The following is a 22,359-nucleotide window of genomic DNA, read 5'->3' as shown; positions in this document are numbered from 1 at the left end:
CTATCACCTCCCTCCCCATCCCTAAGACCACCACACTAGCGTCCCCAGCCTCCAATTTCATGTGAGGTAAGTTAGGCTCTACCCAGCATAACATAAATAGATTTTGAAATGCTCCACTGTTGGCAACCTGTGCCTGGGTTTTTCAAAGATCATCAGCTAGTACAATACGTATGGACAAGTTAAATTTTCTGCCACTTCCTTCCCCCACAGACATGTTGTGAGGATAAAAGAAACTTAACTTAGGCGCCTGGGTGGCTCAATCGTTAAGCGTCTGCCTTCGGCTCAGGTCATGATCCCGGGGTCCTGGGATCGAGCCCCGCATCGGGCTCCCTGCTCCATGGGAAGCCTGCTTCTCCCTCTCCCACTCCCCCTGCTTGTGTTCCCTCTCTTGTTGTGTCTCTCTCTGTCAAATAAATAAATAAAATCTTAAAAAAAAAAAAAAAAGAATCTCAACTCATTGAAGATTTGTTAAAGAGATACTAGGATTAATACTGATCATGTAGTACAGAAAGTGATGAAATGCAGTTTTTCATCTGTCACATTAGCAAAGCGAAAAACTATAATAATTAATGTACAGAGCACAGAGAAACAAGACTCATGCACTCTGGGTGGGATTAAAATTAGTACAATCTTGGGCGCCGGGATGGCGCCTTTGGGGAAGCAACCGACTCTTGGTTTTGGTTTCTGCTCCGGTTGTGATCTCAGGGCCCTGAGATCAGGCCCTGTGTCAGGCTCCCCGCTCAGTGGGGAATCTGCTTAAGACTCTCTCTCCCTCCACCCCTCCCCTCTGCGAGTGCTCTCTCTAAAATAAATAATTTTTTTTAAAAAACTTAGTACAATCTTCTAGAGGGCAGGTTCTTAAATCTGCACGTGCCTTGATTCAGTTATCTCACCATTAGGAATTTCTCCTAAGCATGTTACTAAGGATCAAACCAAGGATGTGTACAGATACTCGGTTACACGGGGAATGGATACCACGTGCACTCAGCACCGCGGGTCGAGACTGTGTGCTCAGCACGCAGGGGCTCAATGGCTGAACTGTTGGACGTGCCTGCCTCTGCAGGGCCTCTTCCCTGGGTGGTCACGTCACTCATGAACAAGGCTGTCCTCTTCTATCTGACCCAGCCAGAGGAAAGAAATCTGACTCCCGGCACTGCAGAGTGCTAGAAAAGTAGTATATCCACGTTCACAGTGAGTCCAGTTTTTTGAAACTTGAAAATTCATGTCCAGCCCAGCAGGTCAACCAGATGCCCTAAGGACCCAGACTGAAGCACGGACTTGGGAGAATGTGCGGTTTCTGTATGGACGCAGGGGCTTCTGCCTGCACTTTCTCACATCCCCGCTAAGCGTGCCGAAGCCTCACCCTTCAGCTTCTCTGCGGTGCTAACTGCAGTAACAACTGTGACCTTTGCATTAGTGTGCAAGGGGTTTTATCCAGAGAGGATATCCTTATAAACGATACTCAAAAGGGCTTTTTCATGTGCCGTGTATTTTTCGTGGGTCTTTCATCTTTTCATTATGCTGGACTGTCTCTTTTCTTATTGAGAAAACATCCTGAAACTATAAAACAACATTTCTGGGAAGGTAGTTTGAATTTGTTGAAGCCTGATAAGCAGCATAGCTGAATAGCCTGTTAATGCTCTAATGTGATAGCGGGAATCAACTGTTTTCTGAAATGGATGGATCTTACCCTAGTACAATCCAGAACATTTCCTGAAGAGAGCGCCCTCTTGCCTACTTTGCAGCCCTGCAGCGTGTTCTGCCGGTGAATAGTGACCAAGAACAACTCCGTGGTCGCTGTTAGTCGGCAGGTGGTCATAGGAAGCCATAGAGCATTCTGGAAGGCAGGCCCGTATTGTAGCCACTTTTCCGGCCGGTATTTCCACCTTCCTTCCAGTGCATGTTCCATGGTGACTGAAAATGAAATTAAAACAACTCCATCCAGCTTCCAAGTCCTTCTGTGGATGCATGGCTCTGCATGTACACATAGCACAATATGTCATTCAGAAAAGGGACAAAATAATTTCCTAAGACATTAACTTTTGTAAAAGGGTCATTAGAAATAAGCTATCTGCAGAAGCAAATGCCATCTTTGTCTTGTTTGTGCTGACTTGCCACTCTGGTTAGAGCCTACCATAGGACATGTGCAAATGAAGCGTTTCTCTGTGGTGTCCCAGACGCGGGCCTCTAGGAAAAGTGAATCAGGCAGTCTGGGAAATGACAGTGAATTCCTCCCTGAAATGTAGAAAATAGAAATTCTCATTTCAAATACCGACTCGGGCAGGGCAAATCCCCTGGAAATTCTAGAGTCTGTGGCAATTGTGTCTTCTCATGTGTCTCATTCTCTTTGGGCCAGGAGTTTATGGAGGACAGCCCACATTGCTGGCTATATGCAGGTGGCCTGGATGGGTCCTTTTAGAGTAGCATGGAGAAGCACAGCAGAACAGAGGGAGCGGGCCAGCCTCCTGGCACGGACACTGGGCAGTGTGGGTGAGGAACCTGGGCAGACACACCCCACCTGGGGCAGAGGTTCTTGCAGTGCTTGAGTTGAAGGTGACAGACACCTAAGGCTGTGGCCTTGAGGACAGAGAAGAGGGGCCACAGTCAGGGATATTTCACAGGGCATCCTAGACAGGGTCTGCACTTTACAGAGATGGATGACTGGCGGGGCTGAGTGAAAAGGAGCGTCAAGGATGCCTTAAAGAAATTAAACGTATTTGCAGTCCCTTCTCTTTAACAGCGTTAGCCCGGGGCTGCTACGATCGGTTTAAGTCATGGCTTTCTGGCTCTAGTAGGTACCTGCAATAATTTCATAATTTTCCATTATCCTCTTGATTTTTGTGATCCTTAGTAAATCCAGGCATATCCCTTAGTACAAATTACAAAGAATTTTATAAATACTATATTTAAGTAGCCTGATTTCAGTTGCAGGAGTTATAAACGTACCTGTTGATGACCTATGAGTAAAGAAGCTTTAAAATTTGGTTTTGTTTCAAATAATGCAATATATGTTAAGAAAAAAAAAAAGAAGAAGAAGAAGAAGGTAGCGGGAGGGGAAGAATGAAGCGGGGGAAATTGGAGGGGTAGACGAACCATGAGAGACGATAGACTCTGAAAAACAAACTGAGGGTTCTAGAGGGGAGGGGGGTGGGAGGATGGGTTAGCCTGGTGGTGGGTACTGAGGAGGGCACATTCTGCATGGAGCACTGGGTGTTGTGCACAAACAATGAATCATGGAACACTTCATCTAAAACTAATGATGTAATGCATGGGGATTAACATACGAATAAAATTTTTAAAAAAATTTTTCAAAAAAAAAAAAATTTGGTTTTGTTTCTCAGTAAAATTCCTCATGCCAGTTCATCATTTCTAATATGTTGTCACTGAGAATTATATTATCCCACAGTCTCCCCTGAGATCACAGCAGGAGGGCAACTCCACTAGCTCATTACTCATTATATTGTCAATGTAATAAGCACACAACTGTTGTCAATTCCTAGATAGGAGATGATACAATGGTATAATCGTGGCTCATCAGACCTGGGATAAAATCCTAAGATTTGATCTTTCTCACTATTTGCTCTCAATAATATAATATAAGGGAATAGAGTGAGCAATTAACAGCACGTTATTACATCACAAGGGCTGGTTTCTGCCAACAAGCAGTTAGGCACACCTGGGTTTAAATCCCAGCCCCGAGGCACCTGGGTGGCTCAGTTGGTTACGATTCTCTCTTCCTCTCCCTCTGTGCCTCCCAGCACTTACCCCGCTCCGCCCTGCCCCTGCTCCCTTGCACACACTCTCTCTCTCAAAAAAAAAATAAATAAACCCCAGCCCTCTGAGCCACTTACTTCTCGAAAGAACCTGAGCAGGTGCCAAGCCTCTGTGACCAAACCAGAACACATGAAGCAATGAATACCTGCCAAGTAGGGTTGAGGTAAGAAAGTCAAATAGTGTGTCTGAGTGCCTTTTGTATGCTCACTGCTCTTTTTTTTTTTTTTTTTTTAAGATTTTATTTATTTAGGGGCGCCTGGGTGGCTCAGTTGGTTTAGTGTCTGCCTTCGGCTCAGGTCATGATCTCAGGGTCCTGGGATCGAGCCCCGCGTCGGGCTCCCTGCTCGATGGGAAGCCTGCTTCTCCCTCTGAACCTCCCCTCTTTCTTGCTCTCTCCTATTCTCTCTCTCAAATAAATAAAAAAGGGAGAGAGAGAGTGCACAAGCAGGGGAAGTGGGAGAGGGAGAAGCAGGCTTCCCACCAAGCAGGGAGCCCGATGTGGGACTTGATCCCAGGACCCTGGGAGCATGACCTGAGCCCAAGGCAGACGCTTAACCGACTGAGCCACCTAGGCTCCCGCTCACTGTTCATTTTTTAAAGAAAAACCTCTGTGGACTGCTTCTGCTTTCTGTGGTATGAAGTCCAGAGATCACCCTTGACTTTGAAGCCAAGGCCTCTCCTTCACCCTCCAGGGTCAGGGCGCCGGTTGGACTTCCGGTGCCTTCTGCCTCTTCCCCTTTCTCTGCCCGCGGTTTTGTTCTAGCACCATCCTCTGCATTGCTAAACCGGTCACGTGAGCTGTCCAGTGGGTTAGTATCCGACACAGACCTAGGTTTACTAGAGAAATAAATTCTGTAAGTCCTTTAAATCCATCCTAAAAAAATAAATAAGGCTGTATTTTCATGTCTGTTTCCTGAAGTTTCTGCTGTACCTTCAGTATATGTTCTATTTGTTTCCTGTAGATCGTGGCTCCTCAGGGAAGAACAGAAAAGAAGAAAATTATATTTTTGAGTCCAAGAGCGATCGAGGAGGAGGGGAACACCCGGCCCCAGAAACAGGTAAATGTGTAACTTGGAAATTCATTGCAGAGTATAGACATCTGCCGAATGCCAGATCCTCTAACCGCAGTTACCAGATGCAGGTGCAGGAGTCACGACCGGATCTGTGGGTCAGAAGAACCGCGCGGTTCTCCCCTCCTCTGTCATGCTGCCTCGCTGGGCTCTTAATCTAGTAACCTCACGCTTCGGACCTTGGCTTCCTCTTTTAGAAGTTGATTGGACTAGATTATCACTATATTCCCTCCCAGGTGTAACATTCTGTGGGAAGAGTAATACTCACGCACAGGGGTTAAGAACATGGGCTGTAGGGGCGCCTGGGTGGCCCAGTCCATTGAGCGTCTGCCTTCAGTTCAGGTCACGATCCAGGGTCCTGGGATGGAGCCCCTCATCAGGCTCAGTGGTCGGCGGGGAGCCTGCTTCTCCCTCTCCCTCTGCCTGCCACTCCCCCTGCTTGTGCTCTCTCTCTCTCTGACAATCAATCAATCAATCAATCAATCAATAAAAACCAACCCTCAAGCTCTAGAATCTGATGCCAAGGTTCAAACCCTTGCTCCACCACTAAACTCTATGACCTGGGGTGGGCGATTTTCTCTCTCTGGATCCCGGTCTCCTCATTAGTAAGAGGGAGATAACAACTCTCACTGCCTCAGAGTTGTTAGGGAGGATGAATGGGACAGTTAAACCATTTAGCACACCGTGTGGCTCATACGGTGAGCCAGATAAATGGTGGCTATTATGTTTGAGTTAGTTATACTACAACAGTAAAGATCTTAGAGTACCTAGTTCTCTCCAGCATACTCGAGCGATAAAGACCCAAGACAATAAGAATGAGGAAAGAGTGTTGGAGGTCAAGGGAATATTTAGTGAGTAGAAGAAGAATACCATAATTCCATGATTTGGGTGGTTTTTAATGAGAAAGAAAACACATTCGACATAGTTCTGTAGAAAAGTAGGTTTTAGTCCTAAATCCCACAAACTAATTAGTAAAAGAAGATTTAGGAGAACAAAAGATGATTCTTAAATTATAGATCTGAACGTGAAGAAGGCTTTCTCTTTACCCTAGAGTGTTCTTTGTAAAATCTGGACAACATTAAAGTATAACCGTTAACCAACAGATGGCCAGAATAATCCAGACCTCAAGTACCTAGATGCTGCTCAGTCTGTAGGCCTGCTGGACTTACCCCCGCCCCAGATATTTGAATAAAAAGGGCCCTGTCGCCCATGGACACGTAAAGGAAAACCAGGCCTGCCCGGCCCCCATGGCTGGCTGTATGCAGAGTCTCCGTTCTAACTGCCCATTGCCCGTTCCAGTTGTTATGTATTATGAACGTCACTCCCACTCATACGAGCAGAATACCCAATTCATCTCCTTAGCTGGTTCCTGAGAAAATTATATCATGATGTGTTTTATAAGGGGTTAGAAAATTTTAAATCTCCAAATACCCAAACTAAAGACAATGAAGAAACCATGCCAAATGAGTATTGAAAAGTCTAGAATAATTTGCAGTATTGTAGCAAGTTCTTTATGGGAGATTTCATTTTCCTTGTATTCAAAGCATTACACAGAAATCAATTTGACAGTTTAGCCAGCTCATCTCTGACTTGGCAAACAGAAAATTCGCCGAGATTGTATGTCTGCTCTGTTGTTACCATGGCTGCATCTGCATCCCAGACCTGGGATTGGGATCTTCAAGCACAGCCCCGTTCACTGAGGCCTAAGCACTGGTGCTCATCCTTATGCAAAATCACACACATTTAGAAGGGCAGCCTCTAGTCCTTTCCCTGCCCTGAACAAGCAGAGTGATCATCCTCAGCTACTCATCCCCAAACGTGAACATTCGTCTGTTTGCCCCCACCCCGCTTCCTTTCCTTCAGTACTAAAGGAGGAAGTGTCCCCTCTTTCCAAGGTCAGTCTCCCCCTGACCTTGATACAAGCCCCTAATCTTCTCAGGTACGTTTCTCCATCATTGATTAACTCTCCTGTGTTTTGTTTTGTTTTTTAAGATTTTGTTTATTTGTTTGACAGAGAGACACAGCGAGAGAGGGAACACAAGCAGGGGGAGTGGAGGAGGGAGAAGCAGGCTTCCCACCCAGCAGGGAGCCCAATGTGGGGCTCGATCCCAGGACCCTGGGATCATGACCTGAGCTGAAGGCAGACACTTAACAACTGAGCCACCCAGGCGCCCCAACTCTCCTGTGTTTTTAATCTCTTTCTCTACTGGCTCGTTCCCCCAACAGCTGCAGATACTTTCAGATCTCTCCCAACACATAAAAACAAAATAGCATCCCTCAATCTTCAGTCTCCCTGAAAAGAATTTCTGATTGCTAAGTCCCTTGGCCTCTCTGGGCTTCACCTCACTTGACCTCTTCTTAGCATTTGGTTCAGCCAAGTGCTTCCTTGAAAGTCTTTTCCCTGTGCTTCTGAGGCTCCCCTCTCCCTTGGCTGCGCTGCCACTTCTCTGATCCACCTCTTTCTGTTCTCTTAGGTTGTCTTTTGTTGGCCCTCTTAAATGTTGGTGTTTCCTAGGGCCTCTCTCCTGGCCCTCCTCCTCCTCCCTTTCTCTCTGGCAATCTCATCCCCTTTGTGGCTGCAACCACGACCTCGACACTAAGGACTCTCACATATTTAGGCCCAAATAATCCAGAAACCTATGGGGCACCTGGGTGGCTCAGTCAGTTAAGCATCTGGTCTTGATGTCGGCTCAGGTCATGATCTCAGGGTCGTGATATCGGCTCCGTACTCAGCAGCAAGTCTGCTTAAGATTCTCTCTCTCTCTCTCCTTCTGCCCCCCACCCACCATGGGCGCGTACTCTCTCTCGCCCTCTCTCTCTCAAGTAAATAAATAAATCTTTAAAAAAAAATTCCAGAAACCTAAAGAAAATTCTACCTGAATCATGTATAGGCATTTCAATCCAAAAATGTCAGAAAATACATTTATCTCCCCCACCCACCCCAAAGGAGCTCCATCATACATTTAAACCACTGGAGCAAAAATCCTATGAACTGGATACACAAACCACTCCATTTACATCTGCACTTCTTATCTAATTCTGTCACAGTAATTATAGTACTTAATGGTGTTTTTTCACTTAAATGTTTGTCTACCCAGACCTGAAGTCATTAAAAATCATGATCTCATTTCCCTTTTGAAGAATTTCTGTATGGTGGTGGGTCTGCAGTTGCCCTGCCTGGGGCCCTGTCCTCGCTGCACCACTGACCTGACAAGCTCAGACAAGTCACTTCATTCTTGGTATCTTAGTTCCTTCACTTGCAAAATAGGTATAATAATAGTACCAACTCAAATGGTGGTTCTGAGAATTAAATGATTTATACCATAAAGCATTTAGAAGAGTGCAGGTGCCTGGGTGGCTCAGTTGGTTAGGCGTCCAACTCTTGGTTTCGGCTCAGGTCATGGTTTCAGGGTCATAGGATCAAGCCCTGTGTTGGAGTCTGCTTAAGACTCTCTCTCTCTCTCTCTCTCTCTCTGTCTAAAATAAATAAATAAATCTTTAAAAAATATATCATTCTTTAAAAAAAAAAAAAAAGGCACTTAGAACAGTGCCGGGACTCTGTAGCATATGGGCTTATCATCTTTGGTCACCAGCACTGAGCTCAGTGTCAGGCATATAGCTCTGACTGAACACTGCATGAGTGAAGAAAGGAATGAGATGAAAGGTTATAGAATCAGCTTATGCGATGGGCATTTTTATCCCTCTAATTCCACGAGTTGGCAAGACCCCTGCAGCTAAAAGTAGCTCCACCATATCGTCTCCAAGCCTGGTCTGACTCCAGAGTAGATCAGACTAAGAATAGAGCCTGCTGAGCTTGATAAGGAAGACTGAGCCGGGGCACACCCTGTCCCTTCCAGACTTCTGCTGGCCTCGAAAGGCCGCTTCTCGCTTCTCGTCTGGGTGTCTAGGACACAACCCCCAGGAGAGACCCTTTGAAGGAGAATGAGAGAGATTTTTTTCTTCAAGTACCCTTAGCCAGAATTACACCAGCATAGTTTGCAGTTGGCTCTCAACAGTGGATCTTACTGGCTGAGGGTAGGTCCTCTGGATTTCGAAAAGAAAATAAATTTCTTAAAACCCTACAAGAAGTCAGGAATTAGTCCATACTTATTCTGAGAGAATAATCATGGATGGATCCACAAATACCATCTGTGACTACGATGAACATGCTCCTGTGGCCGCCATGTCTTCACCGCTGTCCACTTAGAGGCTGTTACAGGGGGGCTGAGGGGGATCCGGCTGCAACCTTGGTGCCCACTGACGCTACCCACATGTGGTAGGAACCCGGTACAGAATCTGGTTTGAAAGCAGCCTGGGTTTGAGAACTACGCCTGCCATTTACAAACCAGGTGCTCTTAGACCCATGACTTAATCTCCGCACCTTGATCTATAAAATGGCAAATAGTACAAGTACCTACGTAACAGAGTCGTTCGGATGAACTAGAGCAGTGCCTGCAAAGTGCTCATCGTACCGTAAACTGTGGCTCTATTGTGGCTGATCACTGACCTGCCCTGTTCATGTCCCACCGCCTCACAGGTGCGGTTCTACCCCTGGCCCTGGGCTTGGCCATCACGGCGCTGCTGCTTCTCATGGTCGCGTGCCGCCTACGCCTGGTGAAACAGAAGCTGAAGAAAGCTCGTCCCATTACGTCTGAGGAATCTGACTACCTCATAAACGGGATGTATCTGTAATAAGTGTCACTTACATAGCTGGGGGCGACATGTTTTCCTTATCATTTAGCCATAGATTGGTTCTGGATATTTATAACCTCTTTGGTTTGAACTGGGCTAAGAAAAATACTGAAACCCCAGAATATTCTGTAAACCCCAAACCTTTTTTTAATTTATTGTAGAAAGAGTTTCTTTGGGGAGTATGTGAAATGTTTTGAAATTCAGAGAGGAGTCTATATGAGTAAAGACTCACAAATCTAATTCTGATTTAGGTAAGCTGTCCCTGAAAAATAGCAATTTGCAGTGAGCCAAGGCAGTAAATCCTGGTTCTCGAGGAGTGGCCTTCGAATGGCAACATTAACCCTTTACCTTTTAGAAGCCAACCATTGGCCCCCAGCAGCCCTGGGCCACTTTACGCGCAGCTTTCTCTTGTTCGGAGGCCTTCTTGTTCCAGTGCTCTCCTTTCTCTTCTCCCCTTCAAAACCTATTTCTGAGAATGGATCTCAAGTGAGTTTAGACCTTCAATGAGATGCTCCCTCTGGCAGCAATGTCTAAAGTATAACCCTCGTGAGCATGTCGAGGAGGTGTCAGGGCAGCTGAGTGTGAGTTTATCCCAGTGCCTCTGACCTCAGGTCCCTTGGGTGGCTGCCCCCTCAGGCTTGCCTTTGGGAGAACACACCCTGACTTCAGATCGCGTGGTCCTGCAGGGGGCAGGACGTCATGGTGACAGCAGAGGCGGAAGTCAAACGAGGCCCGCAAACTCAGCTGAGGGCAACGTGCCAGGACGACCATTAGTACTTTCTCGAATCTACTCGACACTGCTAGATGGTCCAGGACACAGCAGCTTTATTTATACAGTCACTCGTTTTCAACAGGAATCTGTGTCGATGGAAGAGAAAAATGCATTCAAATTGAAAAGCAGAACACTGAGTAGATTTCTAGGGGCAGCTTTTGTAAAAATGTCCCATGTTTAAGTATCAGCAGGTTCTTTCATCTAATGGAATAGGCCAGTTTTCTCCCATCATTTGTTTAGTGCTGTAAAATGTTATAATGTGCAATCGGCCAATGCCAGGCTTACATATTCCCAGAGCATAAAGCAGTCTTGCACAAATCCATCTTTACAGAAAACTGGCATCTAGTTTAGCATCTTTCCCCTTTTAATCAATCCGTAGGATTTTAAAGGCAAATTATTCCCATCATCACTTCATGCCGGGATTATACACATCCTAGAAATCATTCTCCTGAGAGGAATCTATCGTGTGGTGCCTGTCTACACTCACATGATGTTACTATGTATATAATATGGCTTTTTATCAGAACTGGCAAATCTTCTAAAATACTTGAAAACACTGTAGAACACTTTATTTTCAGACTGAGGTAAGTTGTCCCTTTAGCAAAGGGCTTAATCTGGGTCAGAAATATAACAGACTACATTAATAAACGGAAAGTTAGTTCTAGAAAAACAAAGAAATTGGTTACTTTTATTTCCCAAGAGGTCCAAGCATTTTGTTGAATGTTTAGAATTGAGCAAAGATCTGAAGTTCTCCTCAACAGCAGACTGGAGAAATGACTGTGTGAATGAACTTCAGATATCTGTACTCTCTGTGTGCCGCTTTGCCAGTTTGCTTTTCTAGAGAAGGTGTCACCGATAGCCATACCCAATAAAATTAAAACCGATGAGGCATGCATCTTTTGGCACATCTTTTTATACATGAAGAAATTAAACACAGTTTAGCATTGCTATGGTGTTGAAATACTTGAGAAAATATGTCCATATCCATGTGTACAATATCCCTTTAATAAATTTTATTTTATTCTTATGCCTTTTTAAAATAACCTTTTAATTTAATCATCATCATGAGTTGCTATTATTTACTGAGCTGTTACTGTATCACCTGGATTTAATCACATCAACCTTATCTTGCAAAGGGGGAAATTAAGAATGAAAGAAGGAGAATCAAGGCCTACAAAATAGTTACATTGTCAGGTGGACCGAATGGGACTTTTTAAAGTTACCTTACCTGTGAGTATCTGATTGGAGGAGTTCTGCATCTAAGATAATTTAAAAATAATTTTAAAGGGAAGATTGTCCACAACTTACTGCTCAAGCATGTTCTTGTGTCTCACGTGTCTTTTCCTGAGAGAGAAAAGGCCCATGTCAGCCACCTTTCAGAAAATGTACAGCTGGGCACCCGGGTGGCTCAGTCGGTTAAGCGGCTGCCTTCGGCTCAGGTCATGATCCCGGGGTCCCAAGAATCGAGTCCCCTGTCGGGCTCCCTGCTCGGCGGGGGTTCTGCTTCTCCCTCTGGCCCTCCCCCATCTCATGCTCTCACTCTCTCTCTCAAATAAATAAATAAAATCTTTAAAAAAAGAAAAGAAAACATACAGCTTCTTTGCTCTAATTCTCAATACAAGTAGACAACAGCTAGTCTCCATCCCTCCCCAAGCATTTGAATGTCTCCAGTTGCTCGGGGATCAGATTTGTTCTCTTCCATGGGAAGACGACAGAGTGTCTTCGTCTTTCTCCTGCTGCCTTTTCATCATCTGTGACTTGGCCACACCATTCACCTTCGCACTTACCAACCCTCCTCAGCCACTGACGGCTGTTGCATGTTGTTCTAGATTTTCCCGCAACCCAAATGCGGAGATGTATATTTCTATTCTTCAGTTTTAGGGTTCAAGGCAGACCTTGCTGATGACTTCCCTGGGCATCACATACGGAAACGCACCGCGGTGTGGTGTGCCCAGGAGCCCGGGCGCCGGGCTCTGTCGCCTGCCTTCTGTCTACATCACAGCAATGATGCCATGTAACAGAAGCATCCCAGCCTGAGATTGGCATTTGGGGTCTCTGTTAAGTTTATTGTCCCCAATTTCATGTTTGGGGATTGCACCACTTTGTTCTTATCAGAGTGACTCCAATTACTTCTTTTCTGGACTCCAGGTTTTCTGCAGCTGTTGGCATTGAAACTGAATGACAATTTCTAATGAAAAACACTGCCCACATCATATAGAAAGAGGGAAAAGCCTAGCTTGCAGTTTGCTGTTCACAAGTGTTCTCATCTCCCTGGCTTTTTAAGCAATTGTGTTGCTGCCTTTTTCTTGGGGACTGGCCCCATTTTTCTCAGCTCTCTGATCTTGCTCAATTCTAGAATCCAAAATAAAGTACCTATTTCATGGCTACTTGGATAGCAAACAGTTTTTTGTTTTTGTTTGTTTGTTTGTTTGTTTAAATATAAAATCACCAAGGATGAAAATACGGTTGGAAGCTGAATGTGTCCAGGGGCGCCTGGATGGCTCAGTCATTAAGCGTCTGCCTTTGGCTCAGGTCATGATCCCGGAGTCCAGTTCTGCGGGAAACCTCCTCCCTCTCCCACTCCCCCTGCTTGTGTTCCCTCTCTCGCTGTGTCTCTCTCTGTCAAATAAATAAAATCTTAAAAAAAAAAAAAAAAGCTGAATGTGTCCAGAGATGAGCTGGTTAGAACCGAGCTTTCTCCCTTTGCTTCATGTAGGTCTCTCTCAGTGTGTCTTCATTCCTACTCATTTTAATTCTCCCATCACCTCAGTTCTGAGTCTTGTATGTGAGTTGCCACACTGTAAATTGGAAAGAGATCAACATACAGTATCATTCAGCTTAAGGATATTTTTATACAATCATTTCAAAACTTAGGAAACTTCTCAAAACACACTTTAAAAATTTTTTAAGTTTTATTTAAGTAATCTCAACACCCAACGTGGGGCTCAAACTCAAACTCAAACCCCAAGACCAAGAGTTGCATGCTTTTCTGATTGAGCCAGCTAGGCACCCCTCAAAACACATTTTAAAATTATTTTAACTTTTACCAAAAAGCTTAGGGAAAATTGTATTGAGTATATGGACTTAAACAAAAAGTTCTTTTATTTTCATTCATCATTTCATATGACTGAAGACCCAAAATTCCAAATAAATCAAAAAGCTATGTTCTCATCTTTAATAACAAAGCAGTTTCACAGATGAAAACAGAGATTTAGAAATATCTCTAAATGTGTAATCTAAAGATGTATGTGTAGAAGAACGAAGAAATCAGAACAATGAACTGTGCAATCTGAGATCGTGCCTTCAATGTTGTTTGCTGTTGAGGGGAGATGGTCTGACACTCCTTGACACCCCCACTTGTAACTTCCGACCTGCTTGATCCAACTCCGTTCCCTACAAGCTAATCGCATAAAGGAGCCAAGATCCTAAAGAAGGCAGGTATTTTTCCCCAGAAAATATCTTTTTTTATAAATTATTTACAACTGACACAGTTGTGTTAACATGGAAATGCTACTTTCATCTTTCATCTACAGGCTCTTTCATCTACAGTGTAATTTCTAAGCTAAATCTTGACAGGATTATCACCAAAAACCTAAATAATAGGGCTGGTTAAAAAAAAAAAAAAAAAAAAAAAGACTCTTTGTGATGTGATCCTGTGGGGGTGGGGCACAGTGATGTGTTTGGGGAGTGGAAATTCAAATATAAATGTCCTCAGCTGCCCCCGACCCCTGGGTTGCTGCACTCTCATATTTAAAATGTCTTCAGTGTTGCGATCACCTGCCCTTGGGACAAAAAGTATTCTTGTGATGCCCATCCTATTAGGACACTCCCACTGAGTAAGAATGAGTTCTTCAGCTCCAGCAGCCCTCGGACGTCATGTCAGGAAAGGAAGGGAGGGGAAAGGAAAAGACAGAGAGGAAGAGAGGGATTCCCCGGCTCCGGATAGCATCTATGGGAACTAGAAGGCAGATGTTTTCTCTTCCACCAAGCAAGGGAACGCTTCATGGGGTCCTGGCTCAGACATCACAGTTAGATACAAAGGTGGAAGTCTGAGGACGGGAAGTAACACCTACTATTACAGCACTGATAGAAGGATTAAAGATAAGGAAACTGTTGGACTGGTTTCATTTTTATGATATTACAGGACACAGACGTGGATTTCTGCCGGCCACGTGGGCCAGCCAGTTTTCTTCACGCAGGATTTTCTTACCGGCCATCTATTTGAGCCACCCTTTTAAGTACAATGGGAACAAAACACGGTCATCTTCCTGAAAAATGGTAGAACTCAAGAGACATGAAACTGAAATCTGATCAGGACACTTTGGTTTGCTAGTGCTTTAAATAACTCAATAAAATTTGTAGGAAGTGATGATTTATACCCTCAAAGACTTAGCACTTACCTAAGTTATTGGCCTTTTGAACCCCATTTAGAACATTTAGAAAATTACAGATGTTTGATATTTTGTTTACAACATTAGTATTCAATTACCATTGTCATATGAGCTCTTTTCGTGCCATACCAAACTACGGGAAAATTTGTTAACATTTAGCTGAAAACTAGAAACACCTCCCTCTCTAATGAGGGAGAAGCTCTATTTCTTGGCTGACAATCCGATGCTAAGAATGGTTTCAAACAATTCATGAGCATTACATTGTTTGTTATCCTATTTTAAAATACATTGATTTTTTAAAGATGCTTTAGGATAGATACATTATGGTCAACTTAAAAAGTGTAATTGACTTTTTTTTTTTTTTAGCAATGGCTGTTTTTAAAAATTAGGGCAATAGGATTTTAAATATTTGCACAGACAATGTATTATTTTCCTAAAATGTCATTTTTTTCCCTAATGTTACTGATTGGGGAAGAGTTGAAACCCTCATTAGAAACTGGAATTCTTGGGACACCTGGGTAGCTCAGTCGGTTAAGCGTCTGCCTTCGGCTCAGGTCATGACCCCAGGGTCCTGGGATCGAGCCCCACATTGGGCTCCCTGCTCAGCGGGGAGTCTGCTTCTCCCTCTCCCACTCCCCGTCTCTCGTGCTCTCTCTCTCTCTGAGATAAAATAAATAAAATCTTAAAAAAAAAAAATTATCTGACAAAGAATTTAAAAAAAATAGAAACTGGAATTCTTAATTTTAATTCTTAACTAGGAGCTAGATTTGTCCTTTAATAAAGTCAAATCTGTAAAAACACCTTGTTTCAATAGGATCTCACAAGACTGGAACTTTTAAAAATATTTTCATTGTCTTCTTTATACTGTATGAAGGAATCACTTCTATTAAGAAAAAATGGAATGCTAAAATATTTTAGAGATTGTGAATCCTAAAGATTAAAGAGACATTTCTTATCTCTGACCAGCACATATATAAATTTAGCTCTTAAGAGGAAAGCTCTTAGACCTAGTTAAAATCCATTATTGCTGTCTCTGCCACTTATCGATGCTCCCTTAAAATCCACTGTTTATTCAACATTTAAAAATTTTAATTCACAAAAGTGTAAAATCCAACAGTAATGCGTGACATGGCATTTGTCTATACCAATGAGGTGGCAGTTGGTCCTACTGTATTTATGAACTGTCCCCTCGGCCAGATTGTAAACTCCTTGAGAGTTAAGCACGTTTTTCTAGCCCCAAGACCTAACATAAGGGATTTACATATAATAAAATGTTGGCAATGGCTATGAAGGATACACAGACTAGTGGATAAGTTTAAGAATCAATTCAGTTTTAAGACCTAAAGAAAACCTTTGAAACTACCTCAAATGACACTGAGTCCTGCCCCCAAAGGGTCCATGGCCTGGGTCCAGAAGCAGTACCAACAGCAGTGGACTGAAGCCAGCAAGAAACTGAAACACAAGTTTTAGCTGCCAACGGATGCTAGTTTCTCATGTCTGAGATCTTGTCCAAGAAGACACCAGTGAAAAGATGTGTGCATAATTAAAAAAAAAAAAAGTTTTTAAACAAATAAAGCTTAAGACTTTAAGAGGTGGGGAAGAGGTGCCTCACACTCTAAGGATGGACTTGGCAGAATCCTACACATTTGCACACAGGAGGGGGTTGCTTTGCTGGGAGTACTAGTTCTGCTAGATCTAGTTTACATTTTTCTCAAGTTCTAGAACTCCTAGAAAAACTAAGATCCTTTTATAAAAGGCTTTAGACCACAGTATTTAAACAAGATCCCAAAGTGCTACTGCCCTCACAGAAACTCATTTTCCAGTCATTATGTTAATAAATCTATTTATAGATGAGAAATGTGTTTTGGAACATGCATCTTTGACCCTGTTCTTCCCTGACACGAAGTCAACTCATTCACTCACTCAGGCAGCATTTACTGTTCCCCTACAAGAGGGCAAGCCCTGTGTTAGGCAGAGAAAAATGATGTAGCCCTTGCGTAGTCATATTCTACAAATGCAGTGTAGTCCTCGTGGGCCGGAAACGTAGTCATATTCTACAAATGCACAGCTGGATAAATGCTTTCAATCTATGCTACTCAGATTTCATAAAACGGAGCATCAGAGACACAATTCTATCTCTGTGATCTCAGTCAGCATTCCATACCGGGGGGACATGTGGTTCTTTCTTTTATATTCAAACACCACCAATGCCTCTTTTACTTTTAACTTTATTTGGCAAAGCAGCACTGCATAAACTGTTCAGTGACTAGGACCCAGCTTACACAGCACGGTAAATTCATATACATTATCAGCAGCAAATGAGAAACAGAAAAAACAATACTGAGCTACAAGTCTCCTATAATTTTAAAGAGGGAAAGGAAGAACTATGTCAGTTATGTCCAATCTGAACAGCTAAGTGTTGTGAAGGACATCACCTGCCATCTTCTGAAGTTTTAATATTTACAAATGCTTAGTTTTAAGGTAACAAAGCAGCTGATTGTATCTACAACATGCTACTCTAGGACACCACATCAAAAGCTTTAAAAAGGAAGCTCATCTCTATTTTCTTAGTGGCATCTAACAGACATCCAAAAACTAAGAATCTTAACTTGTGAATGGTGTTATCTGATGCACAAGAGCAATCTGATAAATTAATATTGAAACAGAATTAAGTATCTATGAAAAACCACTCCTCGAAATCAATTCACAAACTAAGTCTTCCATTTTGTGGAACCCCGTCTTTTAATATTTTTAAGTAAAATGTGGGCGTGTTAAAGTAATAATACACAAATTTATACTCTGCATCGTTCTTTCACCAATTCAGCTTCTGCGCCTCTTTGAAGAACTAGAAACCCTACAAAACCACACATTTCATGCTGAAAATAATAGTGTAACAAAGTCCAAAACAAGCTGTGATGCTGTTGGTTTTCAAAAAGCTTTGAGGACTGAGATGAGCAATCCACTGTAATATTATATACTGGTCAAGCTGATGGTGCTTTTACAGTTCATCCCTGGGGGTAAAAAAGAGAAATATATAAGTAGGCATTACATACTACAAAACTTGGCTAATAATTTAGATACAATTAGTAAATAAGTAAAAATACACCCATCCCCAAGCAATAAAAAGGAAAAAAAAAAAAAAGCAAACAGCCCCAAGTCAAAGCAAAAATGGAAGTCAGCCATCCAAACATCTCTCGTGCTACTGCAGAATGAAATGAGTCCTAAAGGCCCTGGATTCCTTATTTTTCATTCTAAAGGTACCTTTCTTCCTTCAAGACCAAAAATTCAGAGAAATTTTAACTTTTGGATCTAGGATCTTGCTAACACTATTTATCATAAAATGGCGATGGGTATTTAGAGTTGGAATAATTTTTTACAGTTACATTGACAAAACTGGACAAAAATGTGGCCTTTTGCTTAGACTATCTGCTAGCAAATGCTGAGTGGGTCAGCCTCAACCCAAACTCTGGGAGAAAAAGCATCCTGTGTAGGTGTATCTGTCAGCTGATTTCAGAAGGCAGCTTCTCAGCTCCAAAGGACACTCGCTCAGCCGGGTGCAGCGTTGTACCAGCCTCTGTCAGGAGGGAGGGAGGGAAGGAGGGAAGGAGGGAAGGAGGGAGGGAGGGAGGGAGGGAGGGAGGGAAGGAAGGGAGGGAGGGAGGGAGGGAGGGAGGGAGGGAGGGAGGTAGGAAGGAAGGAAGGAAGGAAGGAAGGAAGGAAGGAAGGAAGGAAGAATGCAGCCTAAAGCAAACTGTATGGTGTATAAATTATACCTCAAGAAAGCTGTTAAAAGTGAAAAAATAAAGCTACCCAAAAAGCTTCATATTTGAGGATAATCTGAGTGACAAAAACACTGTTCAACACTCAAGAATTTTAGGGGTGAAGAAGTATGATGTTTGCAACTAAATCTCCCATGATCTCAAGAAAAAATATGACCTGTGTATATATACAGAGAGAAAGAGGGAGTGAGAAAGTGGATGTGGAAAAATGTTAACAATTGGTAACTCTGGATGAAGAGATTCAGGAAGTCTTCATACTATTCTTACAATGTGTAATAAAAATTAAAAAGCTTTTTAAAAGCTAAAATAAATTTGAAGGGAAAGTATAATAAAGAGCTAAAATTTCCCAGGTATGTGGTGAATTAAGGGATTATCAGATAGTATGCTTCTTTTTAAAACTGAATTTTGTAAATCGTGTGAGAAATTATTTTAAAGATTACTTTTCTCATAAGCTGCCATTGTCATAGAGTACTGGATTATCTATTAAATGACAAATTATCAGTTCTGGTTCCTCTTAATATATTCTTCTAAATAATTTAAGCACTATAATTCTCATAGAATAGATTTCACTTAAATTCATGCAAGCATTAAAATATTTAATCTACAAAGAGTTCACTTGCAAAGTGCTCTATTCATAAATTCACTTGTGCTTTTTAGAATGTGAATTGAAGATACTACTGTTTTTGTAAAATAATTTCCCATATTTGACTTGCCTGTTGCAAAGCATTAAGGATATTATAAATAAATATCCTTATTGCCCAACAACACAGTACAAACATTTCCAAATATCCTCTTCAATTAAAAAAATTTTTTAAAAAGGATAAAAACTCTCAATAAACTGGGTATAGAGGAAACGTACCTCAACATAATAAAGGCCATATATGACAAGCCCACAGCTAACATCATACTCAGTGGTGAAAAGCTGAAAGCTTTTCCTCTAAGATCAGGAACAAGACAAGGATGCCCACTCTCGCCACTTTTATTCAACATAGCACTGGAAATCCTAGCCAGAGCAATTAGGCAAGAAAAAGAAATAAAAGGCATCAAAATCGGAAAGAAAGAAGTAAAACTGTCTCTTTTTGCAGACAACATATCATATATAGAAAACCCTAAAAACCAACAAAAAAATGTCAAAACTAATAAACTAATTCAATAAAGTTGCAGGAAACAAAATCAGTATACAGAAATCAGTTGTGTTTCTATACACCAATAATGAACTATCAGAAAGAGAAAATAAGAAAACAATCCCATTTATAATTGCATCAAAAAAGAATACAATACCTAAAACAAATTTAAACAAAGTGAAAGATCTGTACACTGAAAAGTATAAGACATTAATGAAAGACATTGAAGAAGACACAATGCTCATGGATTGGAAGAATGAATACTGTTAAAATATCCATACTACCCAAAGCAATCTACTGATTCAATGTAATCCATATCAAAATCCCAACAGCATTTTTCACAGAAACAGAACAACCCTTAAATTTGTATAAAAGGACCCAAATATCCAAAGCAATCTTTAGAAAGAACAAAGCTGGAGGTATCACACTTCCTGATTTCAAACTATATTACGAAGCTATAATAATCAAAATAGTATGGTAGTACCATAAAAAGAGACACAAGGGTCAATGACACAGAATAGACAGCCCAGAAATAAACCCACACATATATGGTCATTTAATTAAGGAGCCAAGAACATACAGTGGGGAAAAGATAATGTCTTCAGTAAATGGTGCTGGGAAAACTAGACAGCCACATGGAAAAGAATGATACTGGACCACCATCTTACACCACACACAAAAAATCTACTCAAAATGGATTAAAGACTTGAATGTAAGACCTCAAACCATAAAACGAAATTTAATGTGGTAATCATCTTGCTGTATATACATATATCAGATCACTACGCTGTACACATAAAAGTAATATAATGCTATGTCAATTATATCTCACTAAAACTGGGGAAAAAGTCATATTTTAAAAAAGCTAACAATGTGGGACAATGTTGATGAAATTATTAAATGGAAAAAGGAGATTACAAGATAATGCTACTATATGATCTCAGGATTACAAAAAGATGTATACAGGACTATGGATAAGAGTTAAAAAAAAAAAAAAATCTACCAAAATGTTAATAGTGGTTATCTCTAGGTTCTGGGACTGTGGATGATTTTTATTTCATCCTTTGTACATCTAAAAATTTTTACATTACATATGTATTATTTTGGTAGTCAGAAACAGTATTATTAAAAACAAAAGGAAATGTATAGCACTAAAAAAAAGGAAAAGAAATTTAAGTCTATGGACTCGAATTTTAACATTTAGGATGCCGAAGAAAACCAAAAATTTGCTGTCAGAGCATGTATAAATGTCCCATCCTAATACTCCAAAACTGACGTAACTTTCAAGTTATTTTTCCACTTAATGTTCCAAATTCTACATAACTATCTTTATCTGACTTACACGTGTAGATAACTTACAATAAAAAGTATTATGTCCTAAATTTCTAGAAAGTCTCTTTATTATATATGTGCTAAACATATTCATTAGGTTAATAACTATATATATATTATTTCATTATATAATGTATAATTATATATAACTTATTAGGTTAATAACTCTAACCTACTAACATTAGTATTATATATTTTTTATCAAGAACAAATGAAAAGATGTATTACCAAGAAACAACAATCAAAATCCATGAATGGTTTCTACTTAATGGGTTTTCTGAGATAATAAATTATACAAAGTATTATGAGAGACATAAAAATAATTCCAAAAGCAACAAAATATATCCCTGCCTATAAGAATGCAAAATATGTCATAATGCTGTGATGTATGTAAAGAAATTAAAAAGGGACAATATAGAACAATATGAACACAGGATAACTGGATACCCTAGGACCTAGACTGTCAATCTTAGAAATGCCCAACCAATTCATAACATGTTTTTCATGTGTGCATGGCACTTTGAGATGACATTGATAAGCAAAGCGCTTACAGAATGAGAATCCTGAAACATTCTTCAGTTTCACAAACCAGAGATGGGCTTATTCCATTGACTCTTGTGACCATTAAAAACAAAAATAAAACTTACCAGATGATTAACAAAATATTGATTTCTACATATAATACTTACATAAAATAAAATACAAATTTAAAAAGTATAAAGAGCTTATGAAGCAACTAATACAACTACTACACATTCATAGTCGTGAACATAATACACAGGTTCTAGGTCTATGGCTCATACATCTGGCATTGTCTCCCCTTTTATTACTCCACCAAAATTAGAAGTGATATTTTTCCAAGTATAAGGAAACGTAAGTCTACATCCAGGCTCTGGGCTTTATTTGGCATGAGAATTCAGCATGCCCACTAGGGCTCTTTTTTCCCATATAGTTTCTACCACACCTCCTCAGCAAAGATTGGATCTCACCCTCATGGAGCACTGCAACTAGCTCTGGACTCCTCAGGAAGAAAAGGATGGAAGGCTGGTGAGAAGCTAGAGAACGTCCAGAAGAAAGCATGGAGATGAGCTGTTAAATTAATCCTGAAGAAAATCTGAAAGAACAAAGATCACCTAACCTGGCAATAGAACTGACTAGGAGCTTCTGAGATGATAAATCCCAAATGTGGGCTGGGCACTTAGAAAATGGTAAATGACTCTTTTCAACCACATTCTATCGACTGCCTTAACTCAGGCCACCACCATTTCACCCCTAACTTGCTACAACCACATTCTGTTTCTGTCGTTCTGTCCCTTTCCAATCTACTCTCTACACCACAGCCAGAGTAATCTTTCTGAAATGTAATTCTGATTACTTCACTGTCTGGCTTCAACACAGCTGCTCCCTACTAAACACACTATACTC

General features: G+C 41.4%; 2 protein-coding genes across 3 annotated transcripts in view; one reads left to right on the top strand and one right to left on the bottom strand.

Moving 5' to 3' along the window:
• Positions 1-11,269, top strand: part of LRP11 (LDL receptor related protein 11) — a 45,651-nt gene extending 34,382 nt beyond the window's left edge. The window contains exons 6-7 of the mRNA XM_034990998.1: positions 4,737-4,832; positions 9,382-11,269. Coding sequence (XP_034846889.1) covers positions 4,737-4,832; positions 9,382-9,536 — 251 coding nt within the window. The 3' untranslated portion in view covers positions 9,537-11,269. The remainder of the gene's footprint in view (positions 1-4,736; positions 4,833-9,381) is intronic.
• Positions 11,270-16,909: 5,640 nt separating this feature from the next.
• The window catches only part of PCMT1 (protein-L-isoaspartate (D-aspartate) O-methyltransferase), a 43,820-nt gene continuing 38,370 nt past the window's right edge, over positions 16,910-22,359 (bottom strand). For both annotated transcript variants that reach the window (XM_034990997.1, XM_034990996.1), the window contains exon 8: positions 16,910-17,710. Coding sequence is in view for 1 of the 2 variants with exons in the window: in XM_034990996.1 (XP_034846887.1) it covers positions 17,698-17,710 (13 nt within the window). In the remaining variant the exon portion in view is untranslated. The remainder of the gene's footprint in view (positions 17,711-22,359) is intronic.

This window comes from Mirounga leonina, unplaced genomic scaffold, assembly GCF_011800145.1.
Source record: "Mirounga leonina isolate KUSES-001 unplaced genomic scaffold, KU_Mleo_1.0 Mir_53, whole genome shotgun sequence".
Lineage (NCBI taxonomy): Eukaryota > Metazoa > Chordata > Mammalia > Carnivora > Phocidae > Mirounga > Mirounga leonina.
Note: the sequence above shows the minus strand (reverse complement) of the source record. Positions and strands in the feature narration are given on the sequence as shown.